Source organism: Candoia aspera, chromosome 3, assembly GCF_035149785.1.
Source record: "Candoia aspera isolate rCanAsp1 chromosome 3, rCanAsp1.hap2, whole genome shotgun sequence".
NCBI lineage: Eukaryota > Metazoa > Chordata > Lepidosauria > Squamata > Boidae > Candoia > Candoia aspera.
In genome coordinates, this window is record NC_086155.1 from 207,552,345 (window position 1) to 207,576,035 (window position 23,691).

The window sequence follows — 23,691 nt, forward strand, 5'->3', positions numbered from 1 at the left end:
TTTTTTTTTACTATGTATGTATGCCTTTTCTCTCTTCTGTTCCTAATTTATTTTTATTTATATTGTATTTTTATATTCGTAACTTGCTATTATTTTTAGGGGGATTTTAATGATTATTGTTATAGTATTGATTTTTGTCCTAACAGCCGGGAACCACGCCGAGACAAGGAATAGGTCTCTAGTGTTTTATTACTGCTACATAAGACCGAAAATCCTAACGAACTGAAGAAGCGTGGGAAAAACCCAGACAGATGAACCCCAAAAGTCAAGGCGGGTCTGATCTGTGTCTCTTTGAATGGCTGCTCAACTCCTCAGTACTACGCATGCGTTTTCCCCCCTGGATCGGGGCCCCCTCCTGCTCACCATCAGTGCTCATGACAGTTTTACTGTAAACCGCCCAGAGTCCCTCTCTTGGGGGAGATGGGCAGTAACAAAATCTGAATAATAAAGAAATAAAGAAATAATCCAGACTAACTTCACATCCAGACAGGGCATCTGCCGCTCTTAGGGGCGAGGGAGGCTACCACACACAAACAGCCAGCAAACTCCACTCCCCCAAATGCTGATGATGTTACCAACCTGGCAATGAAACATCTGCAAGAAAACAACCAAGCTCAGAGAACATCACGAACCCCACAATTTGGGCTTCTGGTGGGAATGGCGGGCTGAACAGCTCTGCCTGCAGGTTCAGCGGGTGTAGCTGACAATGCAGTAATTTTTTTCGGGCTCAGGCAGGTTTTCCTGAAGCCCAGAAATGTTTTCCGGATCAAGGAGAATACCTGGAATCACCCCATCTCTCCTCCGGACGGTTGCTTGCAGCCAGAAGATCGCAAACAGCGTTCGGCACTCGACTGGTAAGAGCAGCCGGGAGGCTGGGACGTCACCATTTCCAAGCAGCGCCGTAGCCTTAAAGGGACACTAAGACCGGCCACCCCATTTCTAAATCACCAATTTGTTTTGTTTTTAAGTATATGTACCCCAAGAGAGGCTTTCTACAGCGAGGAGAAGCTGGTTCTCTTGGTGCTTAGCGTTATTTTTGGGATTACTTTTTTTTAAAAAAATTATTTTAAGTTTTGGATTTCGTTTTCCTTCCAAAGGAAATTCCGAAGATTGAGAGTAAACAATTGTCTTCCTGTTATTATTTTTGTACTACATTTTAAGGTATTAGCACTGTCCTACACGTTGAATCGGCTGATTTGAGACTTCAGCTTTCTGTTCTCACTTTCCCTGGGGAACTGTCTGCTATCTCACTCTCACTTTATGGAAACACACTTCCGAACCGTTTCACATCTTCGACTTTCGCCGGTCAAGCTCCTGGGGGTGCCATGATCTCCTGCGTGAGACATGGAGGATCTCAAACAGGTTCTTTCTGACTTCCACCAAGATTTTAAACAGATGTCTTCTGACTTCGATCAAGCTTTTATGCAAGATATCCAGGACATTGTGGAAAATATGAGATCTAAAAGGTGCCATCGGGCTGGGGATGTGGGGATGAAACCGAGGAATTTAAGAGCGATAGAAAGGGTTTTCTTAAGACGGAGATTGGGATTTCTGTCGAGATGCTGGATGGAGACCGGATAACGGAGTTGGAGAAATCTAAGGAGAGGGAGAGGGTGCTCTGCAAGCCGTAAGTGAAATGGACCTCCCGGTGGAATGCCATGAAAAGGACCTGGAATCTCTGAGGGGGCCGTTGGGCTGCTTGCTCCTTTCAAGAGGAAAGCTCTGCGCAGCCCGTGGGGACATGTCACTGCTCTGGTTTGTTCTGAAGCGGGATAAGGGTCGAAGAACGTTCATCTGGTTTGCTTTAAGGGTCTGATCGATGCTCTTCGCCTTTGAAGATTTGGATTTACTGTTTCGAGGTGGCTTTGTTTCTGGGGTCTCTTAAGATGAAAAGTATTAAAACTGTTGTCTTAGGGTTGAAGAATGTTTATCTTCAAGGGTTTGCTTTAAGGATTTGATTGATGTTATTCCCTTTCAAAGGTATGGAATTACTGTTCGAATTGTGTTTGTTTTTTGGGTTTATTAAGATGGGGATTATTAAAGTTGTTGCACTATTAAGTATAATAGCAGACAACTTACATGCTTTTTAATTTGATTCTTATTATAGTAGGCAGAAATGTATAGAATAGTGGTAGGAAGGGAATAATTACATATGTTTTATCTTTTGGAGGGGAGAAAGATGTTTAGGAGGTTTGTATGAACTTTTTTTTCTCTTTGTTTTAATATAAGGGGGAGGAGTAACTGTCCTCCGTGATTTTTATTATGTGTTAAAGTGGAATGACTTATAGAAATAATGTGGTGTTTTGGTTTAATATAGAGTAAGAGATTGATTATGGAAATTTTTGTATATCCTTGCTGTTAAACGTCAGAAGCCACACCTTTTTGTAAATTTGGAAAAAAAAATTCTCTTGTATTTCGCACTTTTTTAGTTTTTTTCTTTCTTTGTAGTTGTTTTGTTTTGTTTTGTTTTTTTGTAGTTTTTATCCTTCTCTTTAAACCTAATAAAATTTACTGTAAAATAAAAAAAATAACCCAACAATTAAACTTGGAGCTACATCTATTCTCATAAACCACAGTTTTCAAGCCACCATGCTGGGTTCCCACAACATGTAAGCCAAACACAAATGAACCACACTTTGGTGCAAAGAAGGAAGCCAGACAATACCTGTGTACTGTATATTCACACGCAGACATGTCTGTTGCCTCAACAAGGTTTCCACACAAAGTCCACCTCCTCTCCCAGCTTGCCAGGCTGGGCTTCTTGATGCATAGCTCTCCCCAGCGTTCTGGCCACCATGAGATGATATTGGTTTGTATCAACCAACTACAGGTAGTCCTCGACTTACAACCACAATTGGGACCAGAACTTCCATCGCTAAGCGATGCAGTCCTTAATTAGCTGTGCCTGATTTTATGACCTTTTTCGCTGTGGTTGTTAAGTGAATCACATGGTTCCCCATTGATTTTGCTTGTCAGGAGCTAGCTGGGAAGGTCCCAAATGGCGATCACATGACCCCAGGATGCTGCAACCATTGTAAATACATGCCAGTTGCCAAGTGCCCGAATTTTCATCATGTGACCATGGGGACACTGTGATGGTCCTAAGTGCGAGGACGGGTCATGTCACTTTTTCCAGCACCATCGCAACTTCAAACAGTCATTAAACGAATGGCCATAAGTCAGGGACTACCTGTATTACAAGCCCACACTGCAAGGACTCCTCCTTTGCTGGCTGTTCCTTTCCTGAGGGCTCTTCTTACTGGCCAATGGCAGCACTATCTTATCATTTTTTCTTGCAAGAGAAGGCACCTGCAAGACTCTTTTTAACAACTCGCAACAACAAAGATGCATTCCTCCAACCCTTCCCCTGCCTTCCCCTCTCAGGTCCATTTCACTCTTCCAAGGGAGGGCCCGTGAGGGGAAGATGGCCTGACTATGATGGCCAGCAGCCGAAGAGGGAGAAATCCCATCCTAGCTGTCAACCTTCGGCTCTTCAGAAATGTTAGACTACAAGCCCCATAATTTCTATCCAGCATGGCCAGAGGCTAGCACATCTACCAGACTCTACTGGCAAATTAGTGACCAGATCTGAGGAGGAGAGGCAGAGATGAAAGAAATCCCAAGGACTTCTTCACCTGATTTGTTTAGACCACTGTTTCTCAACCTTGGCAGCTTGAAGATGTGGGGACTTCAACACGCAGAATTCCCCAGCCGGCTCCTCTGCCCACTTGTGTTGAAAAAGAGTCTCCTTTAAGTCACGTTTGGCCCTTTCCAAACTCATGGACGCCTCCAAATACTCTTCTTAACCAGAAGATGAGAGTGGTTTACCATGGTCTTCTGGGATGCTTGTCTGACTTCCCAAGCTCTAGTATTTCTTGATCTCCCATCCAAAGACCTACCAGTTCTGACCCTGCTTCACTCTCTGAGATCAGCCAAGGTCCCCTTCCTCCAAATCCTCCATCAACTAGACTTCCTGAACCTCCATAATGTGTTCCCAGCCCCTCAGCTGTAGGGCATCAGCTTTAAAACCATCCCAGCTGATGTTTTCAATTCTGTCATGGCTTCAAACGCTGTTGATCCCTCCCAGACCCAGAGAACTGTGAATCAGCCCCGCAGGCAAGACTCCATCATCTGCAGTTCATTGAGAAAAGTCGGAGGAGGGCCAAGTCCCACCTCTGGCAGCTACACGGGGGATATAACAGAGTCTGCCTTCGTCTACTGCCATGTAAACATGGCTAGGGAGTGGTCTGCATCCTAGGGAAAACTAGCATGTTCAACCCCACTGTCTGCAGCCAAGGGTGGTGGTGCTCCACCAAGCTGCATAAAACAGATTGTGCTAAACGTTAGCAGCGTAGGACAGAAGGAAAAGAACCGTCTGAGTGATTTACTCCTCTCCAAAAAGAACTATGGTGTAGCTGTAAGGGACCAACGATTAAATCAAAGGCAACCGGCGTGTGGGTAGACACTGACTGCTCTGCCCAAACTCCTAAGAGAGTAAGAGTTAACCAAGAGAATATACCTGATGACCCTGGAACTGGAATCAGTTGAGAAGTTGCTGACAACATGGCCCTGTTCATGCAAAGCAGGCGGGGACACTGAATCCTTCCCATCCCAGCCCTGCAGAAGGAGAGCTGTGTAAACCTATGGCAGCGTTTCTCAACCTTGGCAACTTTAAGATGGGTGGACTTCAACTCCCAGAAGTCCCCAGCCATCTACAGTAACCAAAAATCAGAAGGAATCGGGTGGCACCTTCTCCAAGTAACAAATTTTATTCAAAGGCAGAAGCTTTTGTGCACCTCACGAAAACCTCTGCCTTTGAATAAAATCTGTTAGTCAGAAAACATGCTCCTGATCTTTTCTCATCCAAGCTGCGTTTCTCCAAAGTGGACCAAGATTCAGTCTCTGAGCCATCCAGAGAGGGGCAGAGCATCAGTCGGGGAAGAAATGAGCATCCATCTCCTGCTCAGAATTTCTCTGCTTCAAAACAGTCTGGTCCTACAACAGTGTTCCTCAACCTCAGCAACTTTAAGATGTATGGACTTCAACTCCTAGAATTCCCCAGCCAACTCCCACAATTCCCCATGCAGGCTGACTTCTGGGAGTTGAAGTCCATACATTTTAGTTGCTGAAGTTGAGAAGCACTGTCCTATAGCCATCCAGCCCTTAGGTGACTCCTCAAGGGAGCAAATTTCCAGGCCAGAAATGCGTAACGTAAGCCTCCAGCCTGCATGTGGCCTCGGAAAACCTTGGGTGCCGTCTCCACAGACTTCCCAAAGTTCCTGTTAAATGTGACAGAAGGGGAAAATTAATGACATAGCAGGCCGGAGAGAAATCTCACTGACTATAATTAAGTTGAAGTAAATGTAAATGAAAGGCAATGTCTTCTTTAAAACAAACTTAAATTCTGGAAACGTCTACATAGTTTTCTTGGCAATTATATGGAAATGGTTAGCACTGACTTTCCGGGGACGTTTTTTCAATGTCCCAGTCTAGCCCACAGTCCTGACATTTCCTAGCGGTCTCCCACCCGAGTAAGAACCAGGTCCAACCTTGCGTAGCATTTTGAGCCCAGCTATAGGATCAGCTAGGCGAGAAATCTAGTCTGCGTTTGCAGCCACCCCCCGTACTCCACTCAGGCAGCAACTCCCACAGACAAAAGTTTCTTCAGTTGCATATGTATGAGAAAACTCTGACTCTCCCTTTATGGGCAAGTAAAAAAAAAAACCTTACGTACAATTTACATCAGCATTCTTCAGACAGACAGACATAAAAAATTAACGGAGTTGTGTTTGGGTTCCCGTTGTACAAAAGAGAATTAGTCATCAGCCCGAAATCCAAATCCGTGTTCGTCGGCAAGGGGTCCCAGCACTAAAAATGGCAACCACACGTCCAAACACCGCAACGCTGGGACAACAGCTTGATGGATTTGGGAAGAGAGTTTGCCCTGAAAGCTTCACCGAGCTGCTGCACCGCAGCTTCTCTGCTGGCCAAAACCACATGCCATCTCCCAAAACTGTTTACAGCGCTGGAGAACTGCCCTGCTCTCCTGCGTGGACGATTCTTTCTCTGTTCAGCACGCTCAAGAGTTCCACGATTATGCGCAACTGCAACGTGAAGAAAGGAACAGAGCAGAAGTAGAAATATCAAAAGTGCAGCAGATCTTCCCAAATCACTGAGCAGGCACGGAAAAAGGTGACCCAACGGGCAAATTGTAACTCACAGATACTTGGCCTCTGCCCTTCAGCGGGCTCCGAGCGACTATTCTTTGGCTAAAATGCCTGGAAAGAACATGCAGGGTGCAAGAATTGACCGTGCAAGGTGCAAAAGGGGATAAATTTAAGTCTCTGCCGCCTTCCCCCTGCCAGTGACGCAGAAACGTTAGAGAGCTTCAGATCGTCTCTGTTATCTATACAGATCATCCCAGGGCTACTGAGGGAGCCTGTCTTCAGATACAACGATGCCGGAAAGAGAATTTGCTATTTATTGTTCCGCCCACCATATGCCACGGAAAGGTTTTTTTCCCCCCTTCAACGTTCTCCTGCAGTCTCCGAATAAAACAAAATCTCTGCAAAAGAGCTATTCTTCGAAAGCTAAGGTCAGAGCCCTGCTTAAAGGGCATCGTTCTTGGCCACCGCTGCCAGGAAATAAGATGCAGTATTTTTTAATGGCTTTTGTGGCCAACTGGCTTAGGTTTTACATACCGACGGGTTTTAATTACAAACAGGTTTTCCTGCATGCCTTCAACGTATCTGGTGAGCTATTAGGCTGAGCCATGAACAGATGGACATGCAGAGGCCTTTGGCTATACGCAGTCAAGTTCCAGCAGCTGGGCAAGCACAGTTGCGCCAAGAAGAGTAATGGCACTGGCAGAACGCAGGGTAAACGGGAAGGTTTCCACCTCGTTTCCCCCTTACCCATTTCCTCGCCCTGCTCTGAGATGCCTGAAGCACGGCCTGTGGCCTGGAGGACAAAGGGAACTGCCACGAGGCTTCTTGAAAAGCAAGGGCAGAAGCTACAGGAGACGTGACCAGGCTGGGCACGTGGTTCCTCCTTCATGAACAGCGTCTAACCTCTCCCAGAAAACCAAGAAATGAGATTCCAAGAGTGGGAAAGGGGCTCCTGAGGCCATCAAGTCAACCCTCTGCTCCATGTGGGAATGCAGGTGAAAGCATCCCCGGCAGACAGCTGTCCAACTTCCGCTTGAGGATGTTCAGCTGAGGGGAGCCCATCGCCTCCTTTGGGACTTCCGCCCCCCGGGTTCCAATGTCAAGCATGCTGCTGATCTCACAGGGCCCTGCAAAAGATTACAGTGCCACTCCTCCCACAAGGGAACTCCCCTTTTCAGTGCACATGTAATCATGGCCAAAGAACAGATGGGCCATTGGCCATGGATGCCAGCCAAATGCGGTGTGAAAAGGAGGCAGCGTTTGATTTCCTTAAGCAACTCCGAGCATCCTGAACAAAAATAACAAATTGATAATTCATATTCGATCGTAAGGGGGGAGACCTCTCATCCCTGAACTACCTGGGAGGCAAGAGTGAAAAGAAAAGCAAACATGCTGGATGGGATGGGAGACATGAAATGAGTTTGGTGGGTGGAAAGGAAGGAGGCCACTGTGCTAGTGAGGAAGGAAGGAAGGAAGGAAGGAAGGAAGGAAGGAAGGAAGGAAGGAAGGAAGGAAGGAAGGAAGGAAGGAAGGAAGGAAGCAAGCAAGCAAGCAAGCAAGCAAGCAAGCAAGCAAGCAAGCAAGCAAGCAAGCAAGCAAGCAAGCAAGCCAGTTGGCGGTTTCTCTTAGGACTGGCCAAAAAGAAAGCAAGCCTTTGAATCTTCTAGAATCTCCACCAGACAAAATGTGAAGCAAAGCCTCGGGAGAGGCAGGTGTGCCTTTATTTTGAAGGCACCAGGCCTGCATTTAGGCTCAGCAATAATGGGGGGAAAAGCAGCAGGTGTTTCTGGATTAGATGCCAACAGGCAGGGGTGCCCACAGGGTATGACCAAAAAGGCCAAGATGGCCCTGCGATGGTGGTGCACTGCACATAAAAAACAGCTGGAGCTTCAAACTCCCCCAGGGAGCCACCATGGCTGAGAGGAGGCTAAATCCTGGATCTCCCTGTTCCTAGTCCAGCACCTTCACCACTACCCCACATCTGGCTCTTGGGCTGAAAAGAAGGGGATGGCTCGAAGTTCCCCAAGGAACTTCTGTAGCTGAAGATGGGTCTAGAACCTGGGTCTCCCCACTCACAGACCAGCCCCTTCAACACTACACCACGCTCTCTCATAATCCCATTTTTCTTCTCCTCAATTATCCAGGAGAAGTATCCAGGCCACAGAAGGCTGTTCTCAGAATCCTAGCCAGTATAAACCTGTCCGTGGTAGAACATCAGACTGGCTCTAAATGCATTTTCAGGACAGCTCTCCTGAGTCCCTGACATGTACTCCCTCCCTGGGTCTCAATGTTTATTCCATCTCTCTCAAGGCATTGTAAGGATGAAGGTCTGCAAAAGATTTTGGCACATTCAAAGGGCAGCATAAAAGATGCTCCTATTAATAACTCTGAAAGCTATATAGAAAGAAGCATCACAAGGTAGAAATTGTTGCATCCACACAGCCTGTCATTTTGCCTGTTATGAAAACAACGAATTGCATGCTTTGAACACAGATGATTGTAATTTTTGTTCATTTGCAAAGGGCAGAATTATGCCATTTATTAATTTGGATTGCAGGCTAGATCAAACCAGGCAAAAGCAGCAGAGAACGGTAGCCCATCGCTGGAACTGTAACCCCTGCCCCAGAGTTAAGACCTACTTCTCTTAAATCACTGCCAATGGGCTCCTGGGCCCAATTCATAGTGCTGGTTATGACCCATAAAACCTTTTACAATATTGCACTGAGTTACACTGGACACCGCTTGGCCAGAATTGAACCTGCCCAGTTGGTGAGACCGTCTTGGAAGGACTTGAAGTCCTCCTTCCATCTGAGACCAGGGAAATCCAGAGGAGACAACAAGTTTCTCTGTGATGGCTCTTAGACCTGCACTTTTTGTACCTCTACTCTGGAGCAGTGTTTCTCAACCTTGGCAACTTTGAGATGTGTGGTCTTCAACTCCCAGAATTCCCCAGTCGGCTTGGCTGGTTTCCCTTGCTTTCTGCTGTCCCTCAGTCTCTTTGGACGCTTCCTGATGAATGCTGAACCATCCCAGCAAAACAGTTCAACGGTTCTACTACCACCTCCATGGTTCCAGCTGTGCTTTTCTGCCCCTCCTCCAGAGCTACCATCTCCATGCTAAGATGAGCAAAGGACCATCTGAGGGATTCTGAAGGTCACCGCTGCCAATGCTTATATATCAACAGGATGACATTTTGCCATTGTGTTTTCCATCCCTGTCCTAATCATCTCTAACATTTATTTAACGCACCTCTTCTCTGTGGCTGAGAGCACTAGGTGGATGTGTTTTGCCGTTTCCCAGAAAGCCAAATGCTTAAGTTTATCACGCAGCCAAGCTATTTAGACCCAATCAGCGAGCAACCAAAGGCAGTTAATGCTGTGCAGAAAATGAGACACATACAGAGGACAAGGTTTTAATAATCACTGGGGCATGTAGCCATCTTTTGAATTATGGATACCGAGTTCTTTAAAAAAAAAAAATTAATTCCCCCAGGAAGGAGAAAGCTCTGGAGCTGAAAAGGAATTTGTCTGGCACACACCTAGACAAGAGAAAAGCCAGAATTGGAATGGACTCTTATTTTGAGAGTGGAGGAGGGATGGAAGTCCCAAAAATGCAACCAACCGGAGGAACAATGTTTCTATATGATTTTGGAATGGGGGTGGGGGCTTCAAGTCAGTCTGGACTCCTGGCAACTGCCTGGACAAGTTCCTGCAGTTTTCTTGGCAAGATTTCAGAAGAGGTTGGTCACTGCCTCTTTCTTCCCAGGGCTGAGAGAGGGGGACTGGCCCAAAGCCACCTAGCTGGCTGTGTGCCTAAGGCAGAACTAGAACTCACCGTCTCCTGGCTTCTACTCCAGCGCCTTTAACCCAGTGTTTCTCAACCTTAGCAAGTTCAAGCTGTGTGGATTTCAACTCCCAGAATTCCCCAGCCAGCAAGGCTGGCTGGGGAATTCTGGGAGTTGAAGTCCACACAACTTGAAGTTGCTAAGGTTGAGAAACACTGCTTTAACCACTCCACCAAACTGGCTTGCTCTGCAGGGTGACTTCTTCTTAAACAGCAGAGTCCTTTGGCGCACATTATCTTATCAGCTACAGCTGAAAATGGATCATGGGACTTACTGGTTCATCACTCATGATTCCAGCCTCTACATTATGAAACAACTGAAAGACAACATTATTGGCCAACTACCTCTCTTCTACCAACTACCTCTCAAGACCGAACAGCATTTTGTTCTGTTATTCATATTCATGAGTCGTAAATGACTCGACGGCAACCAACAACCTCTCTTTAGAATGGTGAGGGCACTCTTCCCCAAGGGTGGGGAGTTATGGGAACTGTACTGTAGCACCCAAAGCTCTGGAAAGCACCAAGGTGGGGAAGCCACAGGTATGTAGGCAAAGATAGACCATCCTCGCCAGCACAACTGGTCATATGCCTCTGGCAGAAGGACGAATGGTAGAGTCTGCCCTCCTTCAATGTAATCACCCCTAAGCTTTCTTCTGCCTTGCAACCCATTTCTCTTGAAAAGGAGAAAGGCTGCCGTCAAGCCACTGTGGCTGCTGAACCCAATGACTCTTGATCAAGTGTTCCTGTTCCTGCCCATTTCTCTTTTCTTGGTCAAAACGGTAGGACTGAGTCCCAAGGTCTGTTGACGAGCTTTCCTCAATCTCACTGGAGCTGCTGGACTACAGTTCCAAGTCTCCACGTCCAGCCTGGACATGGGCCAGAGAGGATGGATGGGCATGGGAGCTGAAAACAGCCCAACCAGTTTGGAGGGGGCTGCTCTGTTTGTCAAGGTCAGATTCCAGTACGCTGGCCCTGAAGGGAAGGCACACTCCAAAGCTGCCAATTTTGTACTCGGGGGTCTTAGAGAAAACGGTGGGCAGCTTTCTTATAGCCATGCCCTGCTGCGGACCCAGACCAGAACTGGGCTCAGTGCAGGTAGCCCTTGCTTAACGACCACACTTGGGACCTGAATTTCAGTTGCTAAATAAGCAACCCAACCTGATTTTACCACCTTTTTTGCAGCAGTTGTTAAGTAAAACACATGGCCCTTATTTAATTATTTAATTAGTTAATTTTATCAGATTTATCACCGCCCGTCTTTCCCCAAAGGAGATGGGTGGTGGTAAAAGTTAAGCAAATCAGGAGGTTCCCCACTGATTTTGCTTGCCAGAAGCTGGCTGGGAAGGTCGAAAATGGCGTAACCACATGACACCGCAAAGTTCATAAATGCGAACTGGTTGTCAAGCACCCAAATCATAATCATGTGACCATGGGGACGATATGACGGTTGTAAGCGTGAGGACCAGTCGTAAGTAGGTTTCTTTCAGCACTGTCATCAATTCAAACCATCACTAAGGTTAAGACAATGGGCTAGAAACCAGAAGTCTGTGAGTTCTAGTCCCGCCTTGGGCATGAAAGCCAGGTGGGTGACCTTGGGCCAGTCACTCCCTCTCAGCCCAAGAGCCAATCAGGCCTGGTAGGAGAGTTCTAGTCCCGCCCTAGGCATGAAAGCCGGCTGGGTGCCCTTGGGCCAGTCGCTCTCTCTCGGCCCAACTCACCTCACAGGGTTGTTGTTGTGGAGAAAATAGGAGGAGGAAGGAGTATTTGGTATGTTCGCCACCTTGAGTTATTTATAAAGATAATAAAAGCAGGATAGAAAATAAATAAAACAATAAAATAAAATAAAAAAACAAATGGTTATTAAGTGAGGACTACCTGTATTAAATCCTGCCCAACTAGGAAAGGAGGTCAAATCTTGCTGTAGAACAGGCAAGAACGGTCCATGCTGTGTTCAGGTGCTGAACTACTCTGCTGGCAAAGAAGTGGGGAAGCAAGTAAGAACATCCTTGTGATTTGCCTGACTGTGGCCAGCTGGAACGGGGACCTGTGTCCCTGTCGAATAATGGCTTCCTTATCACCAATTATGGCTGGTGGCTACTGTTGAGATCCTGCTTGTCAAGCCACAAGACCTTTGTTTTCCTCTATGGCTCAGTCTGAAGAACAGTGATTATATTGTCTTTCAGCTATGGTGAAGCACTCTGTGGCCTCACATAAAGGGTCCTGAGTTCAATTCCAGGCTTCTGTAGTTAAAAGAATTGGGTAAACAAGGAGCAGAAGACAGTTGTGGAATCTACTAACCATGGTCAAAAAGGCTATCCATGGTCAGGACCTCTCTCAATTGCAACTGTGAAAAGCGTCAGTGAAAAGAGGGCTCTTATATTCTGCTGTCAGTCTTCGCAGAGGAATTTGGCTGGCCACTGTGGGTCTAGAAAGCTGGACTGGACAAATCTCTGCATCCTAGGCCAGTCAAAAGAGATAATCTTGGACTAATAATCCGACTTGGAGCAAGGGCGGTGGCTTACTTCTGCTGCAACACCAATCTCTAAAACCTGCTTGCTCAGAGGTGACTGGAGGTAAAGCGCGGGAGAGAAGAAGATGGAAAGAACAGACCCTCTTTTCCCACCATTTTCCGCTCCTTGAAACTTCCCACTGCCCTCCACCCCCATTTCTGAGACGGGTGCCAAAAAGCTTTTGCAGAAGCCAAGCTGAGCAGAAGTTGATGGGCCCTCTGAGAGGCAAGACTAGAGGGGTTACTGGGAGAAAGGCCTGGCCTCCCAACCCTATCCTTCTATCCAAAGGAGAGATTAAGCTGACAAGCCAGGCAGCCAAACATAAATTAATTTGTCTAGTGGGGCCAATGTGGCTGGAACTAAATTAGAGGCTCGGGGGTCCATCTCCGGGAAGATGTTTATGTCTGATAGAGGGAGTCCTTCATCCATGCCAGCTGAGTGGAACGACCGCCTACCAAGATCTGTTCCACATCCCCTTCTGGATACTGTCTCCTTCGGGTCAGCCCTGCCCTGAGCAAGCAGGAAGATGAAAAGGAAGGCAGAACATGTCTATGCCAGTGCCTCTCCCCACCTCGCTGCCTCCTTTTAAAGACAAAGATAGGTAATAATGAGAAAGGAGAGCAAATATTGACAGTTTGTCACATGCTGGCTCCAGAGCAAACAGCTGGGTGCAATTCAAGTGACAAGATTATGGAGCTGAGGAGGCTCGGCAGCCTGGCATCCTTCTGTTTGAGATGCAAATTTTATCACCTCTGAAACGAGCCTGGAATAATCATGGGCTTGGAGGAATCTTCTTTCCCACTTTGCATGCAGAAGACAACCTCGGTGAAGCTGTCGGCCCAGCCGCTTCTAAGAGCCAAACATCTGGCCCATCCGTGGGATTTATTTGCTCGGCTCCTATCTCACCACCAGCCAAGAGAACCTACACCTTTAGCAACGGCAAGCATCCCCGGCCCGAAAGCTCTACCTGACAGACATTCTGCCATGAACTTCCCCCGGGGTTCCAACCCCACTACAAGGCCAAGCACAACACCTATTTCCCCCAGTCCAGGTTCAAAACTCTGGAGCGAGGCTGCTCACCGGTAGTGGAGTCGTTGCCCGTCTGAGCCGTAGTCTCGGTAAAGCTCGTATTCTTTCTCAAAAACTCCAGGAGGCGAAGAGCTGTGAGAGACAGTCAAGGAAAATGAAGCATTAAAGCAAGAAAGAAGGGACAAGGGACTTCATGCATGCCACCTGAGCAACACATGAGCCTGCTGCAGCAACTCAACTGTTTTCTCAGTTTGGGTTAAAATCAGTGTTTCTCCACCTTAGCGACTTGAAGATGTCTGGACTTTAACTCGCAGAATTTCCCAGCCAGCATAGCTAGCTGAGGAATTCTGGGAGCTGAAGTCCAGACATCTTCAAGTTGCTAAGGTGGAGAACACTGGTTAAAATTTTGCAGCAAGAGGAAGCAGAGCCAAGTCGCCTAGCCCAAACCTTTGGCCCCAGGTCTCAAAGAACAGCCACTTGCTTGACCAAGGCCTCCCTTATTAAATCTGAATGTCTTCCCCTCGCCTGCTGTTTCCGGCAACAGCTCCCAAGATGAGTCACGCATGTCACACAAAGTCAGAAGGATGACTCAAATGATCCTGAAACCAAAAGCATTAAAATTCAGAAGCCTTGAAACCCAACAGCACAGTTTGCTTCAACAGGGAAGTCTTAAACAGGGAAGACTTCCAATGGCCGGCAGAGAAGAGGCGAAGCAGAATTTTCCTGGAAAGGAGAACCAAAGACAAGCTTGCAGGTGTGAAAGAAACAAGGCCACTCCACCTTAAAGCTGAAGCAGCTTGAAGAAGAGTGGGCAGGCCTTCAGGACCCCCAGCCTCAAGCAACCTAGGGCTTCACCGCCTGAGCAAAGACTCCACGTTGTGGAAAGAAGTGGGCCAGGAGCTTGTGACATCTGTGTAAAAGCGGAGTAACGTATTCTGCACACACACAACATCTAAGCTAAAATAAGCCACATTGGGACTTGACACAACGATCCAGTTCATCCAATGCACAAAGACTTCACGTGGTTTGTCAATCAGGGTTAGTGGTTTCGGGTGCTGTGTGAATGCAGCCTTTCCCAGACCCTGGTCAAGGTTCTAGCTAAAACACACTGGTTTTTGGAGGTGGACCCAGAGAGGCTGCCTGGCTAGCCAAGAGTTGATTCCAAGCTCTGCGGACAAGAAAGCGTCTCTAAGTTTAAAAAAAAAAATTCTCGGCTGCACAATCTTACACTGAAGGGCTGGAAGAGCTGCTGTTGCAACCGCTTTGGTAAGTCTAAGTCCTCCAGCTGAAAACCACTCACCCCAAAAGTATGAGTGGTCCCACCATACAGGTAGTCCTTGCTTAATGACCACAATTGGGACTGGAATTTTGGTTGCTAAGCGAAGCGGTTATTAAGCAAATCCAATCCAATTTTATGACCTTCTTGTGGTGATCGTTAAGCGAATCACTGTGGGCATTAAGCGAACCACATGGTTGTTAAGTGAATCGTGCAGTTTCCCATTAATTTTGCTTGCCAGAAGCCAGCTGAGAAGGTTGAAAATGGCAATCACATGACCACCGGGGTGCTGCGACGGTTGTATGCGTGAGGACCGGTCATATGTCATTTTTTTCCAGCTCCATCATAAGTCCGAACCGTCACTAAACAAACGGTTGTTAAGCAAGGACTATCTGTACCAGCCTGATGCAACTGGCACACCAGCCGTGGCAGCGTGAACACGCTCTTGACCACCATCGGCACCCCCACCTGTATGGCAGCCGAAGAAGAAGTCCAGATGCCCACCTACAGTGCCTTCTCAAGAGGAGGACAACCTGCCCTGAGTTGCCGTGCATGTCTGTCCTGTTCAGATTACATTCTGGCGCCCGTTCAGGCAACTGCCAGCATCAGGCACCTCAGCAGCTTTTGGGCACCCTATCGCTCCCCTCCTAGTGGGAAAAGAGGACAGGTCAAGAATGACTCACAGATGAAACAGAAGGCCTTAAATGCGGAGATGATTTAACGCCCTTTCGAAGAGACCGAATAAGAAGAGGGCTTCTTGTCAGATTGAAGTTTTAAAGAGCATCCAGTGCAATAATACCTGTCTCCTGTCCAACAGCCTTTTGCATAGTCACTTTAAAACCTGCTCAGTCTTTTACCTTCCTGTTATTAAAAACAACTGCTTTTCTGTAATCACAACATTAAAGCTCCCTGGGTAATGGCTCTTCTGCTTTTAAGGAGCACCGATACTCTCTGAAGTTTCTGAAGCAAGGCTCTAAAATGGACAGTCTGCTGGAAATATGTTTCTTGACATTCTTACTGCAATCTTCTCTTGGCTGTCAGCCTCCAAACAATTCTGCTTCTTCCTACCACTTCCCCCCCACCCCAATTTCCCCACTGCCAAGAGTAACTATGAATACACAAAACACTCTTTCCTTGTCATGTGTTTGATGAAGTGGATCAAGCTCCATAAAAGCTGATGCAATTTTTAAAAAAAAGTTAGTCTTCAAGATGCAACAAGGGTAACTTTTTTTTTCTTCCCAGACATCTCATGTAGACATTAAATACAAAATGGGTAAAATATGGACCCTTTGTGAGACTCCAACAGGTCAAGAAATCCAACAGACAGCCTCCCCGCCGGGAAATGATGCCTCCACACCCCAGCCCTGATATGCCAGAAGTCAACCGCAGATGCTATCAAAAACCGTTCACTGTCTCAATGCCACCCAAACCTCTTCCTCCTCGAGGACCCCAGTGCAGCTTGTTCACCAAGAGGATCAACGCTGCATCCCATAAACCACTCCTGGACCAAGACTGAAATGGATCAAGATCACCCTCAACTTGGAGCTTCAACCACACACTCCATGCCTACAAGTGGCACCATCTTCATACTACTATTTTCCAGTCTTAAAAGGGCACCATTAAGCCAGCCCTGCTTACATGGCAGGGGGAGGAGGGTCAAAAGAAGCCAAGACCGCAGTCCCACCCACATTCCTGAAGAAGCCCCACCTCCCCAGTCCTGAACAAAGGCCTCGCTAAATAATAATGTTTTGCCTACACAAAGAGAGTTCACAGAGAGGGAGTAAGCTTGCCACTCCTGGACAACATGTCACACCCACGTGGCAAAGAGTAACGGGCATGGGTTTGATAAGCCATGGTTCTTCAATGCCCCTCCATGCATAACTCTGCCAAGAAAGCTCTCATCTTGTGACCCACACACACGCACACACATTGTGGAGTCCTTGGTGCTCGCTGAGCTTGGTTGTTGGCTTGCACTAGGGTATCATCATCAGTGCTGCTGATGTTCCCTAGTCGGGCAATGAAACATCTGCAATCAAACAGCCGAGCTCAGAGAGCACCAAGGACTCCACAGTTCAACCCTGAGCTACAGAGATTCTCTTCTATTGGCACATACGCATTACTCTCCTGCCATGCTCAAAACTTGGAGATAGCTGGGTGGAGTGAACTGGGCTTATTTGTGCCAATGACCCGGCTCCCACAACATGCTTGAGGGGTCAGTGGTGATGAGGAGGGTAATGGGTTGAGGAACAGTGAACAAGCTGCTAAAGAGATCGATTTGATCTTCTCCCAAAGGTTCAGTCATGCACAGACAGGTTAATGGACTGGGCTTCAGTGTTCCTGCAACTTGGTGGACTGAATGATGGAGGTGTAACTTATTTAGTCCTCCAGGAAAATGAGATGGAGCAGAAGTGCAGGTGAGAAAAGCAAGCCTCTCCATTGCAGAATTCACTGCCAAGGCCAGGCACCAGAGAACAAGCCTCCAAAATAGTGATTGGCCGCAGTGGCCAAGCCATGCCTACTGTTGCCTGCCTGGCCAGTGGGGAGGGGGAAGTAGTACCCTATTCTCCTAATGCAAGGGCTCATGGGGCACTTGGACATTCTAGAGCGGTGTTCCTCAACCTTGGCCACTTTAAGATGTGTGGGCTTCAACTCCCAGAACTCCCCAGCATGGCTGGCTGGGGAATTCTGGGAGTTGAAGTCCACACATCTTAAAAGTTGTCAAGGGTGAGAAACACTGTTCTAGAGAAAGGGAGTAGTTTCAGTCCCCAGGGTTTTGACCCAGTTAGTATAAGCAGTTTTTACTGGGTTAGTGCCTGACTGGGTGAAGTGTACTGTGGGAAAGTGGCCATTGTGCAAACATGTTTTCACTTTCAAAATGTGCAAAAACGTGCAAGTTTTATTCCACCCATGGATGCATCATGCTGAGAGCATCAGAATATAGCAACGCCCAAGGAACAGAACAGCTGTGGAATTTTTAAACATAAGGAAGAAAAGAGAAAGCTTCACCAGTGGAGGTGTTTGTGCTAATGAAGGAAGCTGGGTGGTGCTTCCAGAAGGAAGAGAAAGCAGTCATTTGTCCTAATGGAATGGAATGTTCCTTAAAGATGCGAAGAATAAAGTTGCAATGAAAATTGGCTCTGACAAGAAGCTTAATTTTAATGAGGCCTCTGGGCCTTACAGTTGTGACTTGCAGAGGCACTGTATTGAAATCACGTCAAGTCCTTTCCTTGTAGCCTCCAGAGCACTTGCTAATCATCCTACCCCTCTGCTCCTGTGTCATTCTGCACACACCTGCACTCACATTGCCGCCACAGCCCACCACAATGAGCTGAAGTGATGTGAAATGCAGGGCGGTTGGAACCGGCCCTTCTTTCCACTGAATTGAACTTGTTGGCCAACTGACTCCAACAGCCAGAACTTACTCAGCTTCGAAGGAGCTAGAACCTATCCTGCGTTGAAGAAGGAAACCACAGCACTCTCTGTGCAAGCAGGGAAGCCTTCAGAAGTCAGAGCAGCGGGGCAAAGGTTGGAGAGTTCACGAAGCAAAAGGATGGGTCTTATCAAGCTGCTCCTTATCACGGCACCTCATCCGTGAGGGGAGGATGCAGGCCTTCAGGGAAAGCAGACAGGATGGTCCCAAAGACACACGAGACAACGGGATGGAGCGGAAGGAAATGAGGTAAGAATAGGAGAAGGCAGAAAGGAAATATTTAGCCCCCCAGTGGAGGACTGGCCAAGTAGGGCTGGTAGAAGGCGGCCAAGATTTGGAAGGGGTGTCCTAATGCTGTAAAAAGTAGAAGCAAGTATGAAATGGCATGAGAATAGGCAAAGGTGGGAGAAGGTTAACTGGTGATCAGAAGGGGTCTTGGAGCCCAGCAGAACACAACCACCATTCTGGGACGATGACATCCTTTCCCCAGCAGGAGGCCCTCCAATGTGCTGGATCGGCCATTTCTGAATTCCCAGCCAACAATCACATCATGAGGGTGCTGGGCAGGTTGGGTGAAGGATGCATTCAGAGCTTGAACAACACTCTGCAGGAGAAACTGTTCTTCTCAAGGCCACCAAAAGTTCTTAATCCCAGCTGTTAGCCATGGGAGTGAAACAGACCCTCTGGGACCAGAAGGAGCATCTTCATCCACCAATGACCACAGAAAGCCATCTCCCTCTGGCCTACGTAGGCCCTCACTCCCAACTGGGCTACCAGGCCCATCATCAGGACTTCCTTCTTCCTTGCAGTGCTTCAGGGATGACTTGCATCCCAGGAGAAAAGAGGTGTATTTGCTTGCCTCTCTTCCCCAATAGGTAGGACCTTTATTTTGTCTTCAGCATCTGTGCACACATACACCAGGACACAGCTACACTGCTATTAAACTCCCTGGGAACAGCAGATGAGCAGCCCTGAGGACAAGAGCATTTTTATGCCACGCTGTCAAAAAATGGTCCTTCAGGCCTCAGCAATCCAAGGTTGGATTAAGCTCAACGAAAGTGTTTTACACACACACACTGGGATTTTCCAGCAGCAAGGATCAAAGGTGGGTCAAGGGCTCCAGCTGGGTGGATTTCAGCTAGAGAAACTGCCAATCCAGTAAAATCCACTTCCGCCCACCCCAGGCAAATTCCTGCACGGCCAAAGTCACCCAAAAATCTTCATCCAATCTCTGCCCAGATGTGACACGTCCAAGGAGTTTGCTTGGTATCCCCCAAAAGCAGGAAAAAGAAACTCACCCCAGTTCTACATCCCACATTCTCATGAGGGACAATTCTAACAGGTGTTTTATTAAGAAGTTGAGATCTGAACAGCCGGATGGACGGACGATAGATGGATGTGCTTGGGTACCCACGTGTACACCAACACACTTGCATGCACACACACACACAACCCTTGTCGGCCACCCTATTAACATTTGGCAATTCTGAAGTGATTCAAATATTAATAACTACTTTCCATCAATTTATTGCTTTTAAAGTGTTCCAAGCACTTTAGATACATAATCCTGTAATGCAGGTCAGGATTACTGAGTAAGCAGAGTGGGACAAGAACAGAGGAAGTCTTCCATTTGCACATTTAGAATGCAAGGTTATGTGGGGGGAAGGGGGGGAGTTTTCTGCTGCTTTGGAAACGTTCCACGCCATTTTTAAAAACAATTAAAAAGCCAGCGCTGTGCTCTATCCGAATGTAGTTTAATTGCTGTCGGAGTCTTAAGACACTATCTTTCTGCCCTGAGGCATCACCCTTTATATTCAGACACTCATTAAAATTTTCTATAGGATTGGTTTTTTGTTTTTAATGGAATTAAGCAAGCTTTTAACGGACTCTGGGTTCTCCAGCATCCTTGAAAATGGGGCCCATTTGCCTCTCCGGAAATAGATTCGAAACTCTTCTTGCGGACCTCGCAGGAAGTCCTCCACATCCAGGCTTCACCTCCAGGCAAGCTACCCTATTCCAGCTCTAGAGAACCAGCCACACCTGCATTTACGTGGCCCAATTGGTAGGTTCAAACCATCAGAAGGGCATCTTGGATCTCAGCCACACCAATCGTTGGGTGGGAAAAGAAGATCACAGGTCCTGGCATAAAATACTCGCCCGCACATAGTACAGCCTGAGTTCAGGACCCAGTTTCAATGAAAAAGGCAACAAAGACCACCAGGAATTGTCAATAGCCAATGCAAATATTATGAAGAAATAAAGAGATCCTAAATTCCCTTCTGCTGGAAAGGATGCAGTGCAATGCAATTGATGCAGGCAGCTATCTAGCCCTGCAGCTGAGTCCTTAATTTAATCCTGCATCAGAAAAGGATGAACAGCTTTCTAGAACGTTACTGCAAGGCTCCCAGTGAACTCAGCTGCAAATCGAAAGCTCCCCTCCATTGCCCTCCATCCCACCCCACCCCACCAGCAACCCTTCTGCTTTTCAGGCCAACAAGCTAAAGAAGTTTGGCCCAGGAAGGATAGAAATGAAGCCTGGAAAGCATAAAACCTCTCCATGACAGGAATGTGCAAGAACACCAAGTGATTTCTCAAAGCTGGCAGGAGGAAGCTGCTGGCACACTGCAGAAGGAAAGAGAGTAGTGTTAGCACTCAATGGTCTTCTTGAACTTCTGTTGTCTGAGAATGGCCTGCAGTTTACATTGCTAAGCAGCCTCTCCCTACCTGGGGCCCTTTGGACATATCAAGATGCAATTTCAAGCATGTGTAGAGGCTGGGAACGCATGACGTATCTGAAGGGCACTGGGTTGGGGAAGCCCATTTGGAGTATTGGGGGAAGAGGACTTGACCAGTAGCTTTGTTGTTGTTTATTCGTTCAGTCGCTTCCGACTCTTCATGACTTCATGGACCAGCCCATGCCAGAGCTTCCTGTCAGTCATCAACACCCCCAGCTCCCCCAGGGACGAGTCCGTCACCTCTAGAATGTCATCCATCCACCTTGCCCTTGGTCGGCCCCTCTTCCTTTTGCCCTCCACTCTCCCTAGCATCAGCATCTTCTCCAGGCTGTCCTGTCTTCTCATTAGGTGGCCAAAGTACTTCAGTTTTGCCTTTAATACCATTCCCTCAAGTGAGCAGTCTGGCTTTATTTCCTGGAGGATGGACTGGTTGGATCTTCTTGCAGTCCAAGGCACTCTCAGGATTCTCCTCCAACACCACAGTTCCAAAGCATCGATCTTCCTTTGCTCAGCCTTCCTTATGGTCCAGCTCTCGCAGCCATATGTTACTACAGGGAACACCATTGCTTTAACTATGCGGGCCTTTGTTGTCAGTGTGATGTCTCTGCTCTTAAGTATTTGACCAGTAGCTACCTCTCCTTATTTCTGTTTCCAGTCCTTCTGGAGCTAGCAGCTGTCCCACAGGACCAGACTCAATTCCAGCAGATCCAGATCCCCAAGTATCTGCTTCAGGAATTCAATCATAGCTAAATGAGACAGGATAAGAGACCACAGCAAAAAAAAAAATAAAAAAAATTTGCAACACAACATTATTTCTTAACAGGACTCCAGACAGCCATTATTTCCATTCCACTGATCTCAACTCCAATGTTATGTTTTTTATTCTTCCAATTGACACTAAATTTTCTGCAGCTTTTATGCAAGCTCAGTGAATTATTTGTGGGGAGGGGGGAATTGTCTCTTAGCTGACCTTCAGAACATTAGATGGAGACTGACCCTCCTCCCATGTAAGCACCTGAGCTTAGGACTGGAGGAAAACAGGTTCCCAGGTTTTTATTTAACATCTACGTTCATACAACTCTACTCCAGGTGTCACACTGTCAAACACTGCAGTATCAAAGGGACTTCCATGCCCCTTACAAACTACATAGACTGCCCCTAAGGATATAGGAAAATCTGGGGCTGGATCACACCAGGGCATGTGGGTGTGAGTGTGTGTGTAAAAACAAAGTCAGGATGGCAGTCATATCTCTGTGGCTGATACACCTCACCTCTTTGGGAATTCTGTCTCCTGAATGTGGCCACCATCTTGACTTTTCTGACACCACCCCAGGGATGCCTCTGGATGACTGGGTCTGCTCTGGGATGGCCACGGCTGCATCTCCTGCTAGCAAGTTCCCTCTGTCCTGGCTGCCTCACCTCTGACTCAGGTTGTTAGCCTTATAAAAGGCTTTCTCCTCACTTTGTACAATTATTTAAGACCTGATTGCAATTTGCTAAAACATAGTTTCATTTCCATTTATAAGCTATATGTTCTCTTAAAACTTAAGGGTCCTTTAAATATTAAAAGAAGTGGGGAAATGTCTCTGTAGCATTATAGTTACCTTCAGCCATTTTCCTGTGAGTTATTTGAAAAATCCTCTGTCTACTAATAAATAATAACATAATTGCTCTTTTCCCTCCCCTGTAGACAGTTTTAAGTTTTGCTTTTTATACTTACCTATTCACATGATGAGAGTAAGGTGACTTACCCTCATCCACTACAGGTTTTAAACCAATGTACACTGTGATCAACCAGGCTGCAACATATAAGCATGTATTTATTTTTATATTATATGTATATTTATATATTTATATGTACATTGTATTTAGCGATATGTTATTTTTATTATTTGTAAATCGCCCAGAGTCGTATACAAGTTGGGCGGTTGAGAAGTTCAATAAATAAAATAAAATAAAAATAAATTTACACCTCCAACTACCACAGCTTAGTCACTCCCTCATTTTGACTGCCCCTTTCTGCGCTTTGTCTGGCTTTGTACATTTCCAGAGCAGTGCTACTGCTCATCTTTAGTGGCTCATAGTATCAAGGTGCTGCGATACCAGCATTTTTATTTCCCATTTCTTTCTTAATGGTCTTGAAAACAGGATGTCTCTTCTGTACAGCACCCACAGGCTGTGTCGACGACTGTGAGACCCTTGACAGATGGGCAGGAGCACCTCTGCCTTTGCCAACCGCAGCTCCCATCTCTGCTACCGCCGTGATTTCAGCTTGCCTTGTTCCATTCCGGCTGCCTCGCTTTGCTGCCACCCCCAAAAGAGAATCTGGTGTGGATCTCAGGGCCCCTGCCCTGCCCTGCAGCCAAGACAAACCTGCTTTTCCCTTTTGATGTCAATGCTTCCAGTCTGATTTTTCTTTTCCACTCTCTGTTGTACGGGAGCCTCGGAAGAGGAAGACCGGTGTGAGTTCCCTGGTGAAAACAGAGTCAGCCCTCTGTAAAAGGGGTGTTCTATGGAGTGAAGGAGTGAACCCAAACTTGTGGTTGTGTGATCTGGGTCTCAGGTCTCACTTGGCCTCATATTTCAATTTGCAGGAAAGCATCTAATCTCCTACCAGGATTAATCTGCCCTTGGGAAACTGAGAGTTTTTTGACTGGTCACATCCATTTGGGCCACTGGTACTTTCTGCATCTCCCAA

The 23,691-nt window shown here is 47.0% G+C and overlaps 1 protein-coding gene across 1 annotated transcript in view; it reads right to left on the reverse strand.

The window, feature by feature from the left end:
- Nucleotides 1-23,691, reverse strand: part of ARHGAP39 (Rho GTPase activating protein 39) — a 129,149-nt gene that overhangs the window by 47,852 nt on the left and 57,606 nt on the right. Inside the window, exon 3 of the mRNA XM_063299725.1 lies at nt 13,604-13,684. Coding sequence (XP_063155795.1) covers nt 13,604-13,684 — 81 coding nt within the window. The remainder of the gene's footprint in view (nt 1-13,603; nt 13,685-23,691) is intronic.